The 18,856-nt window shown below is 39.1% G+C and overlaps 2 protein-coding genes across 6 annotated transcripts; both read left to right on the top strand.

The window, feature by feature from the left end:
* The first annotated feature begins 5,000 nt into the window (after positions 1-5,000).
* Positions 5,001-11,074, top strand: LOC121762029 (formin-like protein 3). 5 transcript variants are annotated; one of them, XM_042157768.1, is made up of 6 exons: positions 5,001-5,189; positions 5,841-6,720; positions 6,854-7,067; positions 7,324-8,115; positions 8,194-10,516; positions 10,769-11,074. In XM_042157768.1, the coding sequence occupies exon 5, from the start codon at positions 8,501-8,503 to the stop codon at positions 9,623-9,625; it is 1,125 nt and encodes a 374-aa protein (XP_042013702.1). In that variant the 5' UTR covers positions 5,001-5,189; positions 5,841-6,720; positions 6,854-7,067; positions 7,324-8,115; positions 8,194-8,500; the 3' UTR covers positions 9,626-10,516; positions 10,769-11,074. The 5 variants fall into 3 exon arrangements, with proteins under 5 accessions (XP_042013702.1, XP_042013705.1, XP_042013703.1 ...); XM_042157766.1 differs by having other exon boundaries at positions 5,831-6,720; XM_042157769.1 differs by having other exon boundaries at positions 5,831-6,720; positions 8,238-10,516.
* A 3,509-nt stretch (positions 11,075-14,583) lies between these two features.
* On the top strand, positions 14,584-18,605 carry LOC121762177 (protein LONGIFOLIA 1-like). Its single transcript, XM_042157979.1, has 5 exons — positions 14,584-15,299; positions 15,392-15,453; positions 15,866-17,431; positions 17,510-17,594; positions 17,724-18,605. Exons 1-5 carry the CDS (start codon positions 15,170-15,172, stop codon positions 18,497-18,499), a joined length of 2,619 nt encoding a protein of 872 aa, XP_042013913.1. The 5' UTR covers positions 14,584-15,169; the 3' UTR covers positions 18,500-18,605.
* Positions 18,606-18,856: the final 251 nt, after the last annotated feature.

Genomic DNA, 18,856 nt, shown 5'->3' with positions numbered 1-18,856 from the left:
GTGTTCAAGTTGTAATATTATTGATTCTTTTCTGAATAGAGTAATAACGTCATTAGCAAATATATGATGTGGTTAAAACCACAACACCCTATGTGGCTATGTTGTGCCATAATACGCAGAAATTTTCTAAGAGTATCCGCATTTGGACGGATGTCTCGGCAGACATTCCGACGGACTTCCCAAAAACACCTCTTGTCATGTCATAAGAACCTCCTACTGCACTGTCATGTTATAAGGACATCCAACTGCACAATGACGGACATCCACAATAATAAAAATTCATAAATTCACCAAATTAAACAATTTAGAGAATTAAACAATTTACGGAATTAAAATTTCGACACGAATACAGACGAAGAAAGTGCAATGATAATTTCATTAAATAAAAAAAAATAAAAAGTACATTTCAATAAAAAAAATACTAAACAAATTACATTATAAATATAAACGACGACCCCCCGCGTCCATAACTCTTCAATTATATCATTCTGGAGTCGAATATGAGCTCGTCGTTGGCGCATGTCGACAAATGCACTGACTCGATCGGCGTATCCCCATACGTACATTGGCGGTGGCCACGCTGTGGCTTGGACCGACAGCATCATCATCATCATTGGCCCAATCAGTCAGTGTTGGACCTTCATCTTCGACAATCAAGTTGTGCATGATAATACATGCGTACATGACATCAGCGATGCTGTTAATATACCTCATCCGTGATGTACCCTTCACTACCGCCCATCGAGCTTGAAGCACACCAAATGCCCGCTCCACATCCTTGCACGCTGCCTCCTGACGACCCGCAAAATATATCTTCTTTTCTTCTGTTGCGCATCTGATCGTCTTCACAAAGACGGGCCACATAGGGTATATCCCATCCGCTAAATAATAGCACATATTGTGCTGGTTGCCGTTGGCGACGAAACTGACGGCCGGACCAACGCCCATGCACTGCTCGTTGAAAAGGGGCAACGACTGGAGGACGTTGATGTCGTTGTTCGACCCGGCTACTCCAAAATACGCATGCCAAATCCACAGCCGGTAGTCAGCTACCGCTTCAAGGATCATCGTGGGATTCTTGCCCTTGAAACCGGTAGTGTACAGCCCTTTCCAGGCGGCGGGGCAGTTCTTCCACTCCCAATGCATACAATCTATGCTGCCCAACATTCCCGGAAACCCGTGCTGACTCCCGTGCATATCCATCAAAGCCTGGCAATCTTCGGGGGTAGGCTTCCGAAGATACCTATCCCCGAATATCTCCCTAACGACCTCACAAAAATACTGCAGACATTCGCGGGCAGTCGTCTCGCCGATGTAGAGGTACTCATCGAATATGTCGGCCGCACCTCCATATGCCAGCTGCCTGATTGCGGCAGTGCACTTCTGTATGGGCGTGTGGCCGTGTTTACCAACCGCATCCTCCCTCATCCTGAAATACTCGTATCGACGCTCTAAAGCGCCCACGATATGCAGAAATAACGGACGACGCATCCAAAAATGTCGTCGGAACATGTTCTCCCCAAACCGCGGCTCCGGAGCAAAGTAGTTCTCATACAACCGACGGTGTGCAGCAATGTGGTCCCGGAGTACTATAGCTCGACGATGGATGGGTCGAGGTACCGCCGGCTGCTGCTGCTGCAGGGCCGCTTGTATCAAGCGATTTATCTCCTTGGACTTAACGGCCCGTACCTCTTCTTTAATTCACCGGCGTAAGTCATCAACACCCGCACCACTACCACTAGCCATTTTGGATATAAAAGAAACGTAGAGAGAGAGAAACTCGTTAAAACAAGTGGTGCGAATGAAATGAAGTTCAATGAGCCGTATATATAGAGTTTTTTATAAAAAAATAAAAATCGGGACGTTCGTTGGGGCGTCCGTCGTGGCACCGCAATGGCGGACGTCGTCGGAAAGCCGCGGAACTCCGGTGTCCACAAGCGACGTCCACATCCACTGGGTTTACGCCTAATGGCGGATGTCTGGCACGCCGGTCCGACATCCGCCGGGACGCCCGCCGCTGCAGATGCTCTAATAAAACGCCAGTAAACTTTTAATACTCTAGTACTCCTATTCCCAAACTCCACGTTTTCTTTTATTCATTTACAATTTGTTTGGATATATACTTGTGTGTGTTACTAAATTCTTTCATTATTTATTAGCATTTCTTTGTTATACAGTTATACTAGTATATATCTGTTTTTTTTATAGTTATGTCTTTTGATATTGAAATCAGATTTTGTTATTAAAAATATAAAAGATGTTCCATATCAATATTAAAAGAAAAAAAAGTGTATGTTGTGGTTTAACAGAAATTTACTTCTTTTCCTTAATATTTTTATTCTTTTTTATGGTATACTTTTATTTGTCTATTTAGTAAAAATCACCTTAAATTTAATTATCAAAATGAGAAAATTAAAATGGCTAGCCATAAAGTTACTTACTTTTAAATTAAATGCATGTTAGTGAAACTCAATCATAGTATAGTCAATTTACAAAAATAATTAATAAATACGAAATATTAAGAAAGTGATTGCAAAGAATTCAATGGCATTTTTAATGTAACAAAAAAATAAATTAGTGTGAATAAATTCAATAAGACATATAACTACAAATATTATAATTATGAAAAGAATTCAATAGAATTGTTACCTAAAAAATAAATGAATTAAAAGAATAAAGTTAAGTAGAGAATAAAAGAATTTTTTATTAACTTGTTGTGGGAGATGAAATGTATATATCAAATATTTGCTACATCCAAACATTTGTAAATGATTTAATAGAAAACGTGGGGTTGGGGTAGGGGGATGGGGGTGGGGGGGCGGATGAATTGAATATTAAATGTTTGCTGCCGTTTCAATACGATATTTTTGCGTTTTGTGGCACAGCGTGGGATGCTGTGGTTAAACCACGACAGAGAATCCTTCCAACAAACCTCTTACTTCATTCATACTCGAAATCATATTTACTACTTCTCATTTTTCTTCTAGATTCTTCTATTATTTCCAAATTCTTTGAATTTTTTTCTAAAAATGCAATACGTGGAATTATAGTACTCCATTCGTTCCATAATAAATGTCACACTTTTCTTTTTAGTTTGCCCCACAAAAGATGTCACATTTCTTTTTTTGAAAAAAAAACTATCTTTCACATTAATATAAATATATTATTTTCTCTCTGCACTTAACGGTACAAAATAACATCTCCAAAAATCTCGTGTCATTTCCCGAGTATGTCATCTATTATGGAACGGAGGGAGTAGTTTCGCAATGACACAAAAGATACAATTCAAATAATCTATCCTCACTTGGAATGTCTTTCCTACCATTACACTCATTATCTTCCTTCCAAGGCTCGACTTCTCCCCACATACTCGAAAACATCCAACTTCTAAAGGTACGGAGATTCCTGCACATGATATACGAGCTTTGCATACCACGGAGGTAATCATGGAGAACTTTCAAGTTTATGTGAATATCGGCGAACCAACAAAAAGCAACAGAGTTTTGGAAGAAATATGCCGGAAGGTGAGACGAGGTAAGTCTTGTAGATTAGGCAGTAGATTAAAATAGTGGACATTAAGACCCAAATTTCATCTTATCTCTTAACTATTCACGAGTCTCGCACCACTTTTAACTACTTATTTTTTATTATGTCTCTTAATTAAGAGATAGCATCTACAATAATCCACCTCATCCCTTAACTTACATGATTTAAATTCGAAAATTTTTAAACCGCCTAGTTTAGATTTTAAAAAGGCCAAATTGCATGTAAAGTTATGGACTTTAAAAATAGTTTGTTTTTTCCCTTGAACTTTAAAGGTTGCATGAAAAGTCATGAACTTTACCTGACTGCGTAAATTTCTAATCCGACCCTACCCGAGAGATTTCCAACAAAAACTTATTCTACATGGCGCGCCGGAGGCGTTATTTGGCAACTCCACTAATTCTGAATGTTTCTCTTTTATCTCTGCAATCTTTGACCCCCGCTTATCACAAACATACAAATCGAATTGAACATATAAGTAGTATTAATTACACAATTCGAATTGAACCATAAAGTTGTCATTTGTCAAGTCAGGCCTCCACCGCGCCACGTAGGATAAGTTTGTGTTGGAAATTTATCAGGTCGGGTTGGAAATATACACAGCGTGGTAAAGTTCATGACTTTTCATGCAACATTTAAAATTCACAGGAAAAACCAAACTATTTTGAAAGTTTATGACTTTACAGGCCATTTGCCATTTTAAAAATTACATAATTAAAATCCTAAAAATAACGAACCATAAAAAGTTACTACTTCCGGAGGTAGTGGCGGCGGCATGTTCAAACGAGGCATGGGGAGCGCAATTGTTTGTTAATGTGTCGCTCGTTCTGACTGCATCATACCGAAAGTGTTGGTCATTACAGCGGCGAACAACATTCCCAATAAAAGAGTTGTGAAGTTTGGGGGTCGTTTGGTTTCATTCGTCTCGCCCCCCCCCCCTCCTAGACTTACATCAATTAAGAATGCAAAAAAAAATTTATAGAGAAAAAGAGAGAAGAATGATCGAGAGATAGTCTTTTTTATTTGAAAAAAATGGACGATGAAGAGGTATTAATAGATGAATTAGAGGATAAAATAAATGAAAAAATAATTTAAAAAGTGAAAAAACTGTAGTATTTTGGAAAGTGGGAAAAAATTTGGAATTTTTTGTGAGTTCTTTCGAATTGTTCCAAATAAAAAAAGCGATAAAAAACAACTGCCACTTGCAGGATCGCTTACTCCAAGACGTGCCATGTGTTGGTGGTGCGTCAGCTCATCAGAAGGAGCCGTGGTCTCGTCCGCCGGGACGATCACAACAGCGACTCGACGCAGTCTCGTCTGCCGAGACGAGACGTCTCTTGCACAAGGGCCCCACTTGCGGATGCCCTAAATGTTTTTTAGTAAATAAAAGATATTGTGCTCGTTAATTATAAGGAGTATTCAAAAAGAGAAATTGTTGCACATACGAAAAACAATCTAGAAACCAAAAAAAAGGGGTAAAATAGAGAATGAAATGAATCAAAATTAACTGAAAACGCAATAGATAGACAAACTACTTCAATTAGGGTTTTCTGCTATCCCCTTTTGCTTCATTGAATCGGATTCTCCATTGATATTTCGACTTTTCTTCTCTTAGAATTTCAGCGAGTTTGCCTCCTCAATAACTCGTAAGGCTTTGAGCTTTTCCTGGTTGAATTGTTCGATTTTTACTTGTTTCTGAGATGGAAATTGATGAGAATCAGACCCGTGCCGTTTTTTTTTGTAAGATTTTAGTTGCGTGATTGCTGGAGACCCTGGTTTCTGGGCCTGTCGTTGTGTGGGATTGTACTCAATTGAATCCTGAATCTGTTGCTTATCCCCATTGCTTTGAAACGGAGCAGAGAATGCAACAATTTTGATTTTTTTATTGACATTTGGTGTAATCACGGATGATTTCTGCTTATTTATCTCTCTCTAAGAAGACATAATTGATTTCGGATACTCACTCTAGTTGATTGTTTTCATTTTTGTTCTTTGCTCTTTTAAGAATACGGTGCTAGCAATGTATGCTTCCAGAAGTAGGCTCAGTCTGAGGAATGATGTATTTGAGCTAAATTTGATACTTTTGGAGAAAGCATGTTATGCTCATCATTGCCACGTTTTTCTCCAATCTTGTTATCTCAACTAATTTAGTGACAACTGAGAATTTTTTTTCAAATTGAGAGCTTTTTACCTGTTTGTATTTCGGAGTTATTCTTGAGAAGCATATCGAACACTGAACATGATGTGGATGGTGGTGTGAACTTAAATTCTTTGATTACTGGTTTAGTGTGGTGCAGGGGATGCATGGTCAAGGGAATTACAATACTCAGGCTGGGCAAGATCCTTATGGACGACCGCCTGCATTTCAGCAACATCCTGTAGCCACTGCTCCGCCTACGTCCCAATATGGCCCACTCCCTCTCCCTCCACCTCCACAACCTGAACTTATTCAACACGGTCACCCATCTTTTCATCCAAGGCCTGGTGCTGTGGCATATCAGCATGTCATGACAAATGTTCTACACCATGGTCGACCTGCCCCAGTTATGTCAGGTGGAATGAGTGCTGCTCAATCTTACGTACATCATCCAAGACCTCCTCATATAAGCAGCCAAATTTCTCATTCATATCCAATTAATGAGCAACAGCCTACACCCTGGAATCAAAATATACATCAACGTCCTCCTCCTCCTCCACCATCTCTTCAAGGCCAGAGTGCCTATCAATTGCCTTCTTCACAAGAGCATACTCTTGAAAGAGGACATTCTTCTCATGCTCTCCTACCCCCGCCGCCACCTTACCCATCTAGTTCTAATGTTTTGAGGTCTGATCCATGTGGGTCCTCTGTGATCCCAATGCGGGAACATTCCTATCAACAATCAATTGCACCAGTGCTGACTCCCCCTCCACCTCCACCTCTTCCCCCTTCCCCACCTAGAGTCCCACCTATTCCACCATCATCGGATATTATATCAAAGAAAGAAGGAAATCATAGCTGGAAGGGACTACCAGATGCGGAAAATTTAAAGTTAGAATGTTCACCTCCTGGGAAGCCCATGGGTGATCAACGTATACATGAGCAGGTCCAGTTTCAACAGACTGAAAGTGGACTCAAAGTGGGATCAGTGGATGCTGAGGCTGCTCATTCCCCCACCGATTCCAATATGGACATGGAAGGTTAGCTTAATGTTCTGCTGGATGTTTGATATGCCATGCTGCTCGATAAATTGCTCATGCAGTAATGTGAAGAAGTCTTGTATGAACTGAAATGGTCTATGCAGTAATTTTTACTTTCTATATTACCTTTTAGATGATATCACTTACCCTGATGAGGAGAAAAAGAATTGCTGATATGTTAATTCAAATGATGAGATTGGTTCGATGCCCCTTGAAGATTATACAACATCGAAACTACAATCTCTGCATCAAACTGGGGGACATGGACTCTCTACAATTTCAGCATGTGGAAATGTATCGCCCAGTGAACGTGACTGAAGTCTCAGTAGCACAAGCTAAAGAAGGAGGTATATCTAATCCTGCTGTTCTTAATGGCCCTGATGACTGAATCTTCGTGACATTGTCACCTAATTTCCTTCTTTGCACAATCACAAAAACTGCACATGCCTTCTTGGTCATTTCATCAATCTTTTAAAGCTGGTGCTTGTCATGCACTACTTATTTCTTGAAATTCCTGGCAATCTATTCTGCTAATTGGCCTTTATTTTCTGTATCTTAAATTATTGTTTATTTTGACTCATTTCATCTAAGATTTGTCTGCAGGCTCTGAAGTCGCATTTAATTGTAACTTCCCCATGACCATGAAGGTATTTCCTAGAGGTGAGTCAGCCAAGACAGATTATGGACAAAATGAGATCTCCTTGGATGCTAGCATAAACGAGTCGCCTTCCTTGGATAAATATTCTGGACAATCCGGGGGACCAGTTGTCCATCCAGAACCTGGTTACGGGGAACTTCCTTGTCAGCTCGTGAAATGCTCAAATCCTTCTAAAATATTACAGGGTTATATTCTTCCAACAGTACTTCCACAAATGAGGAGGAAAATCTTGAAGATATCAGTTTCCCATCTACAAGCGATGCAACTACAAAATATGATGCTGATAAGCAGCATGGTGTTGGGCGCTTGCTCTCTGAGTCAGTGACTGGATCACCAAGAAATGCGACGCAATCTGATAAATTGGATGTTCAAACTGGGGTTGAAGCGGAATTTTCTGATAGAGGTCAAAAACCTGTAAGCAGTGATGGCACTTATACTGCACGTCTATCAAAAGATCATTCGACGAATTATGATGAAAGAGTTGGTCTTGAGGAGAGCAATGCACACAAGGCAAATATGAAAACTTATAAACCGAAGGTAGATGAATTTGGTAGATAAATTAGGGAAGATGTTAGTGACAGCGACATGAGTGACTCACCACGTCATGCGCGGAGGCATGCAAGAAGAACCAGAAAAAGGAGTCCAAGTCAAAGCAGAAGTCGGTCACCTCATGATAGGAGGAGGAGGAGGAGGAGAAGTCCATGGAGGAGAACAGAGAGACGTGGCCGCTCTCGCAGGTTAGTGTTAAGAGTGTTTGAATTTTTTACACACTTTATTGACATGTTTGTTTAATGCCATTCTTTGTTTATATACAGACTTTACGTGATGAAAGTTTTGTATCCTTGGTGTCTATTCCCAGTTTGTCTCCAAGGAGAAGAAATAGGAGTCAGTCACCTGTTTTAAGGTATGATAAAATAAGACGAGAAGGGCCAACTTCCAGAGTGCTTTGACTTTCTCCAAGGCAAGTGTTACCGTGGAGCGGCTTGTCGGTATTCACACCATGAATCAGACAAGGGTGAGAGATCAAGGTACAATTGTGGAAAACATCGTAATTGGGATACTCCACATACTATAGCAAGTCCTGATTTTCACGAGGAGAGCAATGTTTTGTCTGAAAAACAAATGAATGATAAGGGTAGGAAACTTTCTCTAGATATGCCTGATTTGTGGGAAGTAAAAGATGCAAAAAGACTGCCAGTTTTTTCTAATACTCAGTCTCCCGATAAAATAGGGAACCTTTTAGGTTACCCTGCTCATGACACACCCTCAGGTAAACATAATTATCTGATTCCCGAATCTGCTGCAAAGTACTCTGATAAGATCCCTCAAATTGTTGATCAACAAGGTAAAAGGACAGATGATAGTTTCCCCTCTGATTCTTCACTTGCACAATTATTAGCCGGTGCACCAACCCATCATCCAGCTGATGGACAGGACCCTACTAGTCAACTGTGTTATGCTGAAAGTCATTTGGCAAAACTTTATTCCAATCAAGAAGTCCCATCCCGGTCCTTTAATCCACCTATTGCCAATCATCCTTCTCAATTATCCATTCCTGTGCCTTCAACATCTCAGCCTGTGAGTGCTTCATTTGTTCCACCTATATTGCAAAATTACAACTCAGATCCACCTACTTCACAGAATCATTTGACTCCTGAAAATTACTCCTCTTATGAAGCACCAGTAAATTACCAACATTCTCATTTTCCTGGTCCATTAAAACCTGTATCAAGCTTGCTTCTTCCACCTCCACCCCCACCGCTACTACGACCACCAGTATCTGTAGAACATACCACTCTTTCAAAACATGCCCAGCAGTCTTTACTGCCTCCTTGGAATGGTCTGTACTCTTATCCATCTGTTAGAAACCATCAAACTGAAATGCCTAATCGACCTCAGATTGGTGAGTACCAGGCATGCCGCTTTTCCCAAGAACCTGATCAAATGGTACATAGAACTGATGGTTCTGGATCAAATAGTTTGCATGTGAGCAATTTAATAAGTAGGGAGGGTGGTCCATGCATGATGAGTGAAGGTCATTTACCTGGAGATCTAGCACAAGGAATTAATTCCTCAAAATCAATTACTCAGGCTCTAACTGATCCCTCATTGAGGCAGTCACCATTTAAGGGAATCCAAAGTTCTCTGGGTGCAGGTCTTTCTTCTGACAGTAATTCTTCTCATGGTCACCCTTATTTCCAGGCTCCAGCAGGTTTCTTATGGCATGCAATATTCTGCTGGTGGTGATGTCCCATCAAAATTCTCTGAGCCTGGGATGAGGAGTTTCTCTGCTTCTAGAATCACTCAAGATTTTCTTGAGAGGAACCGCTCTTATGTGCATGGCTTTGTTGGGTCAAAAATTTCAAATCATTTCAATCCTTATGCATCAACTTTTGATCTTCCACTGAGCTCCAAACTCAGTTCAAGCACTTTTGGACGGGAAAATGATGCAGCCACCGAAACTACATATGGCACCCCAGGTGATCCACATAGAATTCAAAATGTTGGCTCAAAAAATTTGATTTCTTTGAGTTCGGTATTGCCACCTGAGTGTGTTTCAAGACCAACCAGCAATCAGTATGATCCACTATTTGATAGCATTGAACAAAATTCAAAATCATTTAGTGAAGCTGATCATCTAAAACATGAAATTACTGGTGATTCTGATGATGTTCTGAGGTTTCATGGATCCAGAAGGTTGGAAAATATGGGAGCTATAAAGCAGGAAGTGGAAACAGCTGTATCAGCCGATGATTCTTTAGAAAAAGAAGAATGTGGGGAGACAGCTGACTTGGCCATGGGACCTGTCCTGAATATCAGCCCAAGTAATCCTAATGAAGCACCTGACATGGATGTAGGAGTGTTTGAGATTGATCAGGTTAAGACTTCAGTAAAAAACAAGAAAGCAAGGAGAAGTGTACGAAACATTTTAAGATTTCGATTGCTGCTTTTGTGAAGGATGTTCTAAAGCCATCATGGCAGCAGGGTAATATGAGCAAGGAGGCATTTAAGACCATTGTCAAGAAAACCATTGATAAAGTATCTGGAGCTATGAAGAGTCATCAAGTACCTAAATCCCAGGAAAAAATAAATCACTATATTGATTCTTCAAGAGGGAAATTAACAAAGCTTGTCATGGTATGCCATCTTTGAAACCAATTGGCTTCTGGAGTGATGTTTGCATGTTGCAGCATTCAATTATATGAAACTATTGCATTTTCTGAAATGTGGTGGATGAATCTTTCTATGATACACATATATGATATTCTTGTCTCTACGTGCTTGCATTGAAGTTATTCCACTTTCTCTATTATGCTCCATTTGGTGCATTGTTAACTATTTCTTATCAATTGGTTTTCTTTGACTATTCTTCCTATGATTTCCTTGCAGGGATATGTTGACAGATATGTTAAAGCGTAAGATCTGACTGGAGCCTGCATAAAAGATTGGAATTGTCTGCCTTGACTTTTAGATCATGCTTCGGATTTGCAGGATTAAGAGGAGTAGGCCTTTTAATTGCATTGTCCAAAAGGAGAGCTGGTCGCTTTCAGAATAATAGTAGGCTAGATGGATTGTTTTGTTTTGGTTAATTAAATCAAACATCTCCAACAATTCTCAAGTAAAGCCTACTGCCAATGTCAGAATGCTGTATTATTGTTTAGTTTTCTTGATATATTATTGTTTAGTTTTCTTGCTTGTGCAATGTATATATATTGTCTAATACAAAGTCTCTTTTCAAAATTTTATAACTTGTAGCATGCCCCCTCCCATGTTGCTCTAGCCGTCCCATTGTCATCCATTTTCTTATTTACTCTATTCACCAGTGGTGTTCACACCTGGTTCTCTACCAAGATATTGTGTTCCTTGTGAAGGGCAGGAGGTTCTTAACCTTAAATTGCCTCTGTTGGCATATGTTTATATCCAGGCATGTCCCCTGTGAAGCACGCCGCGACCACTGCAGGGACTACTTACTACCGGTGTGGTATAAACTGCAGGCTTTGCTGCTATACTCGAGGCTTGAGGCACTTACAGGGGCGAGTGCCAGACCACTAGTTTGGTATTACGAGGCAATTTTGGATAAAACATGTCTCGATCTTGAATTCCTATTAATTTTATACTTTAGCAACGTAGAGCTTTGATAATGTGCACTTCTCCAGGCTAGGTATATGATGTGGACAGTTTGAAGAGTGTCCCTCTGTAGATTTGAGGTGCAATTACTGAATCGAATTTCTTAGGTTTGAAGGTAGAATGTTATATCCAATTTGATGGTATAAATTCGGTTTTAGTACATCATATTTGGCTCTACCCATTTAAACCTCAGACACTTTTTATCAGAGCTATTTTGCAGTATACGGGAATTCATGTTGTTTTCTTAGTTTTTTTTTTTCTGTTGTTACCTAATGAATACAGTATGAGGTATTTACTAATTTATCTTTCAACTGCTAGAACCTTTCAAGACTTTTCCTTTGTTTCCTGTGTATAATTTTCATATTGTCAAACTATTTAACTTAATATTTTGCTGCTTGTCTAATAAGAGGATGTGTAATTAATTGTTGGATTGTTTGTTACTTACAAGATCTTATTATTGGCAAATGGTAACTAAATTGGTAATGATAAAGATATACATCTGATATTGCAGATGACAGTATACATCTTAGATACAGTTCAAGCAGTCATAACTAAGTTTTAATGCTTGAAACACTTCAAGAAATTCGAAATTTGAACTTTTCAAATTAAATACTATATGGTTCCATCTATTAGCTAAAATTATAAAAGTCCACCTCACTCTTCAGTCTTTAGCAAAATTATTATCTTAGTACAATCGAAAATGATTGTTTAACCACTGACTTTGGATATATGTCTATCTGAAATGATAGTGTTACGTACTAAGTTGTCGTGTGGCATGAACATACTAATAATTATAAGTATAATTCATGAGATGTGTGTTATAATGGTAACTTTTTTAAAATTGTTAATTTATTAACTCATATATTAAAAATGTCAACACGATGATATTAGTATGTCAACACAAATTTAATTGATGCACTTATTGTTTTTGGTTGTTACTAGTAACTAACACGGATTAATGCCCTAATAGAGTTGTAGCACATCACATGGTGGTTTCTATCTCAACTTTATGCATGTGATAATACTTTGTTTTTCTTTCTTCTATACCCTATATTTTGATAGGACTCAACTTGAATTTTAGTCATGAGAAAAATGCTTTAAAATATTAAATTTTTTTTTAGTGGATATTTTATGCTAAAAAAACCCAAATCTCGTAATTCATTGGCGAGAATTGAATTTTCTCTGAATTGATTTTAGAAAATAATTCTCTTTTCTACAAGTTCTATACTTTTAACCTCTCGTGTCCAATTCTGTTATATCAAGAATATATTTAAATTGGCAAGAAGTAAATTAATACATAGTAAATCACGGAATCTTTTTAGTTAGTATATTTCAAGTAAACAATCATTAGATGAATCAAAAGGGAGTAGAGTATGAATAAAACTGGATTAATGTAAATGACACAAAATTATTATATATGCACATGTGTATACTAGCTTGATTGACTCTCTCTTATTTCTTGATTAATTTTGCATTTAAGAATAGTTTAGGCGATATTATTGATGGCATAAGTTAAAACTACTATTATTGAGTTCCATGTGACTGCACATGAACTATTGTTTGACATAATTATATATAATGATGTAGCATTTAATTTGATCATAATCTATCGTTGAATTTTCCACTGCAAATGCACAAGTTAAAATAATTACCATACTTTTACCTTATTTATTTTGCTTCATTTCATAACACGTATTGATAAAAACAAACACTCTATTGAAAATAATTAATTAAACACCGAACAAATAATAACAAAAATCTGTATAGACACCATATAATATACAAGTAACGAAAAATCATAGTACTATTGAAGTACTCGATCGCTTACACCTGTTCTTGATTAGTACTCTTAATTTTTCTTATAAAGTTAATTATATTAAATCATTGACAAACCCATAAAAAATTTAAAACTAATTACTGAATAATCTCGACAGTTAACTTCAATTAGTGGTAATGTGTTCAAAGCATGACAATTAACTTTAATTGATTACAAACAGAAGCAGTTGAGATTTTCCAAGATATGGGTATCCTTGCATGATCTCTCTTTAATTTCTATTTAATCACCATTGTCCTTAATTATCAATCATGCTTGAGTTGGTAATATTCCCTCAAGCGAATTCAAATTGTTTATCATGAAATAAAATTCCATCTTTCATTTTATTATATTTCATTTTTAAATTTCGTAATTAATTCTCCTTGCATTGTAGTATTATCACACGACTAGAGAGTCACGCACGTATATGCACTGTTTATTCGTCATTATATATTAAGCCAACACTGAATTAGCTACTTAAGTTTAATCCCTTCAAGGCTTAAAGTAATTTTCAACTAATTCTACATGCTTGTTATAAATGGGTTTATTCTTGAAGAAACTATAGATAGACACATTACTATTAATTCTTATTTTTCCACTATAATTGACTTAGACATTTAACTTGACTTGCAATGCTTAAATCGGTAAAAACGTTATATGTATGCATCCGATTCAGAAATATTTCTACTTTTTTTATATAAAAAAATGCCTCCAGTCATATAAAGTAATTAGCAGAGCAAGTGAGTAACACAAAAAAAATAAAAGAAACCAAATTAAGCGAGGGGTATCCCAACTAAGATACAACCGAAAGCAGCATCTATAAATCACATCGAATAACACACGCAAGAAGGAAGCAAGTTTCACAATAGGAGATAATCCAACCAATCTCATGCAATGTTCAAATTTTCAACTATTTTTCTTGGTCGGAAAGAAAAATCCGAGCAACAATCATGCATACATGTACTACCCATACATCACAACTAAGTTTTTTCTCATGTCTTACATTTGCTTAATTTTAGTTAATAAATGGAGTACTATATATTAATAACAATTCTAATAAGAGCTGCTTTAATTAAAAGAGAACTCTACCTAGTTAACGACCTCTAAATTTGTAAGCTAGTAGAGAATCTGACAACTTTTTAGGTGATACTTTTATAAAGATATTTTAAAAATTGTTAAGAAAAAAGTATTTTTACAATAATAATAGTAGTATAAAGATAAAATCGAGAGAGAGAGAGAGAAAGAGAGGGGTTGTGTGTGGTGAAGCAAAAACTGAAAAGGAAAACATCTGAAATGAAATGATCTCATCATCTCTCTCCCGCTTAATCCACTGACAAAAATCACATGTTGAAGCAGACAATTTCAGACCCACCGATATTCCCCATCCCACATGCTCATCTCAAAATTAACCTATTATTGAAAACAAGAATTTAGTTATGATAATGATAATGTTTATGCCAGCATTGCAGTCCTGGATTTACACATGGATGTATGGACCATGCTTCCATCCAACAACTATCCCTCATTGTGGGCTGTCTTCATTTCCTTGTTTTTTTTTACAATTCCCTATTTCAATCATTCCCTGCATAATGCTTATCTGTTTCTTCATTCATTCAATCCTTTAAGTTTGTTCACTTCCCTCCCTTAAAGATTTGATTTTGGGAATTGGGGCTTCCTTTGTTTTCTTGATTTTTATGATTCTTGAAGATATGAATTGATATGGTGTTGATTCTTGAGAAATAGTATCTGATTTTCCATAGACTAGGGCACTGTGTAGTGTAGGTAGGCTTTGTTGGATAAAAGGGGGAGATATTTTGGATTGGGGGAGTGTTGGAGGAAAGGGAGTAAACATGGCTGCAAAACTGCTACATTCTTTGACAGATGACAACATTGAGTTGCAGAAGCAAATAGGATGTATGAATGGCCTTTTTCAGCTCTTTGATCGCCACCATGTCCTCACTGGTGGCAGGCACAAACATGGTACTAATTCATAGCTACAAGTGTTGTAACTCTTCTTTTTGCAAGTGTCATAGAGGCTTAGTTCCTTTCCTTGTTTGCCTGTGCCATTGCAGGAATCTCAGACTACAATGCTGCTACTCCGGAAGGGGACGAGCACGGTAGATCTGCATCAACCGTAAGTCTCTTCGGCCCTTTTTGGTATGATGGAATGACGGAATGTAGGAGGGAATGGGATGATGATTCCTTCTTTGATTTCACTCCTTTACTCGGTATGATGGAATGAGAGAGGGAATGTAATAGAAATGCAAAGGGATTGTCATTTCATTCAATCCTCGTTCCATTCCATCATACCAAGAAGGGCTCTTTTTATTGGCAGAGAATGCCTAATTGTATCTAAGAATGAATCATAAGTTGATAATTACTACTCCGTATTATTCAGGCTTCAATATAGAAATGTGCTTTCTTTGCTATCCTGTTAGCTTGCTGGTGTTTGTCTGCTCCAATAGTCATTTAACAGAAAAGATGAGATTAGTTTGCAATTCTTTTCCATAGAGAAATACTAACATTTATGTTCATGGCATTATTAGGAGAAGATCCCAGTCAAGAATGTCCAAGAGAGGCAAAGAATCTCGAATGCATCACCCCGGGCTTCTTTGTCCTCATTGTCACGTTCATCCTCCTCCTCGTCACTCGAATGCAGCAGAGTTACTCAGTCAGAAGCTGCATCCTATGAAAGAATCATCTTCCCTGAGACCCCTTCAAGGGACCCTGCTGCTTCGTCCCCTCAGTTTAGCCGACACATTCGTGATCTGGTGAAGGACTCCATGTACAGGGACCCTGCCATCAAGAACCGAGGCTCGCCAAGGCTGCAGCATTCTGAACTGGTGAATGATGATGTGAAAGAATCTGTTATAGCTGCTGCACCTCAACTTCAAGAAGCACCTAAGCGTCATAGCGAAGGCAGACGCCTCATGAGGTCGTTATCCTATCACTCAAGAGACGAGTATCCGTCTCTGACCGCTAGAGACGCCCCCCGGTTTTCCTATGACGGAAGGGAAGCAAATCGGTTCACGTTGGATTCAAGAGATGCCTCCAAATCCATCCTCAAGATCAAAGACCTCCCCCGGCTTTCGCTAGATGCTAGTAAGGCCGGTCCAGTGAGGAGCTCTGTGCAGCAGGATAGTGGTGTTGACTGTGATGGAAAGACTCAATCTGCCCGGCCACCTAGTGTCGTGGCGAAGCTGATGGGCCTCGAGACACTGCCTCGTTCCGTTGACACCAACTCTGGTGTATCAAAGAGCTCTCAAGATAAAGACTTGATTGATAAGTCAAGGCCATTTGCAGAGGCAGAGGCAAGCAAAGTGCGGAGAGAGCCTAGCTCACCACGTTGGAGGAGTCCCGATTCTTCTATGAAGCCTCTGTCGCGGTTTCCACTTGAGCCAGCGCCATGGAAACACACGGAGGGGAAGAGGAGTTCTCAGAAACCACGGCCTAAAGCTACGAGAGGTGCAGCAAAGGCAGAAGCTACGTTCCCCTCTGTTTACAGTGAGATAGAGAAGCGATTGAAGGATCTCGAGTTCACACAGTCTGGAAAGGATCTCAGAGCACTCAAACAGATTTTGGAAGCAATGCAGTCTAAGAAGCTGCTGCAAACCCCAAAACAAGAGCATGAGGAAAAACAGTTGAGACCAAAACACGAGGAACCTCTTGCTTCCACGAAGAGGGCACCAAGGCATTCCGAGCCTCCAATAGTGATCATGAAACCTGCTAAAGATCCGAGCTATAAATCCGTCCAGCGCGATGCGTCAGTGAAAAACGACACGACCCTAAAGGCAACACATGTTTCAACAAGATCACAACACTCAGTGAAAGATGGCTTGGGGAAGAGCTCAGGGTCAATCAGTCCTAGATTACTACAGAAGAAACTCGATCTGGAAAAAAGAGCTCGACCGCCCACTCCCCCTGATTCAACCAAGCTCAGAAAACAACCGAGCAAGCAGCTAGGCGAGTCCAATTCCCCAGGAGGAAGACGAAGACCAAAACTGAGTGAAGTAAATGAGAATATGGTTCGTTTGAGTGCTTCAGTTCCTCGCACGAGCAGTTCATCAAGGGAAGCGTCGGAATCTATGCTAACTGACTCCTCAGTAGAGCAGGTCTGTAATGCTTATGTGATAGTATATTCAATTCATTTCATCTATCAATATGTTAACTTGTGTTATGATTTTCTCCAGATTCACACTGAGCACTCAAGCCCTGTATCGGTTCTTGACAACAGAGTTCACTCAAAAGATTCACCTTCTTCACTCACATACAAAGGTGAACTCTTTTATTCATCATGATCATATAAAAGCATATATCTAAAATGATATAGCAATCACATTGTATGTGCAAAAGTTGATGGGATTCTTTTCCAATTAATGTCTTCACATTTCAATTTCTTTAAAGTGGAGAAAGAGAAGGACTCAAACATCGTTCGAGGAAGCTCTGCAGACAACAGCATTCCGAGTTGGAGGGAATACGGTTTCACATCAGAGATTAACCAAAACAAGCTCCAAAGCATCGAAAACTTAGTTCAGAAGCTGAGGCGCGTCAACTCCAGCCACGACGAGGCAGGCACGGACTACATAGCCTCACTGTGTGCAAACACTGATCCAGACCACAGATATATATCCGAGATCCTATTAGCCTCAGGGCTCCTCCTCAGAGACCTGACGGACTTCCAGTTCCATCCATCAGGCCATCCCATCAACCCGGAGCTGTTCCTGGTCCTGGAGCAGACAAAGGCAGGCAGCGTGCTCCATACAACCCCGGAGAAGAGGAAGCTCGTGTTTGACACTGTGAATGAGATTCTTGGCAGGAAACTGGCACCAGCCGATCCCTGGCTGAGACGGCTGGAGCTGACTAGGACGGCCACAAACGCGCAGAAGCTCCTCAGAGAGCTGTGCTCAGAGATTGAGAGGTTGCAAGGAGGGAAAGTGCAATGCAGCAGCAGGGGCTCGGGAGAGGACGAGGAGAGATGGAAGGGAGTGGTGTGCAGAGATGTTATGAATCATGGCTGGATGGGGTTCGATGATGAGATATCGTGCGCTGTTCTTGACATCGAACGCTCCATATTTAAGGATTTGGTTAACGAGATTGTGATCGGAGAGGCTGCTGCTTGTGCTTCTACTACTGGTTTGAAAATCAAACCAGTAGGTAGAAGGAGACCCATTGCCAACTAGTTTGCAGTTGCATTTGTTGTTCCAATTTGTCATTTCTTCACTTGATTTAAAATAATTTTTAGTGAGGTATCTATATATACAATAGCATTAATGTGACTTTTCACAAGTTTAGCTTTAGTCATAACGAAAATGCACATATATATATGCTTATACTGTCACTGTTAATACTATAATTCATGTTCATATCATTGAACTAACTGCCTATATACTGGAAAATATTAATTAAATAAATAAACATACAAAGTATTCTGCTATTATATGAAATGAAATAATCCTACATCACAAAATCACCCCATATAACATCTAGTTTAGAGAATTGCTATGTTCTTTACTGTGTTTTGCTAGAAAATGTTAGAT

Source organism: Salvia splendens, chromosome 13 (assembly GCF_004379255.2).
Source record: "Salvia splendens isolate huo1 chromosome 13, SspV2, whole genome shotgun sequence".
In the NCBI taxonomy this organism is placed as follows: domain Eukaryota; kingdom Viridiplantae; phylum Streptophyta; class Magnoliopsida; order Lamiales; family Lamiaceae; genus Salvia; species Salvia splendens.
This window is presented reverse-complemented; position numbering and strand designations above follow the sequence as displayed.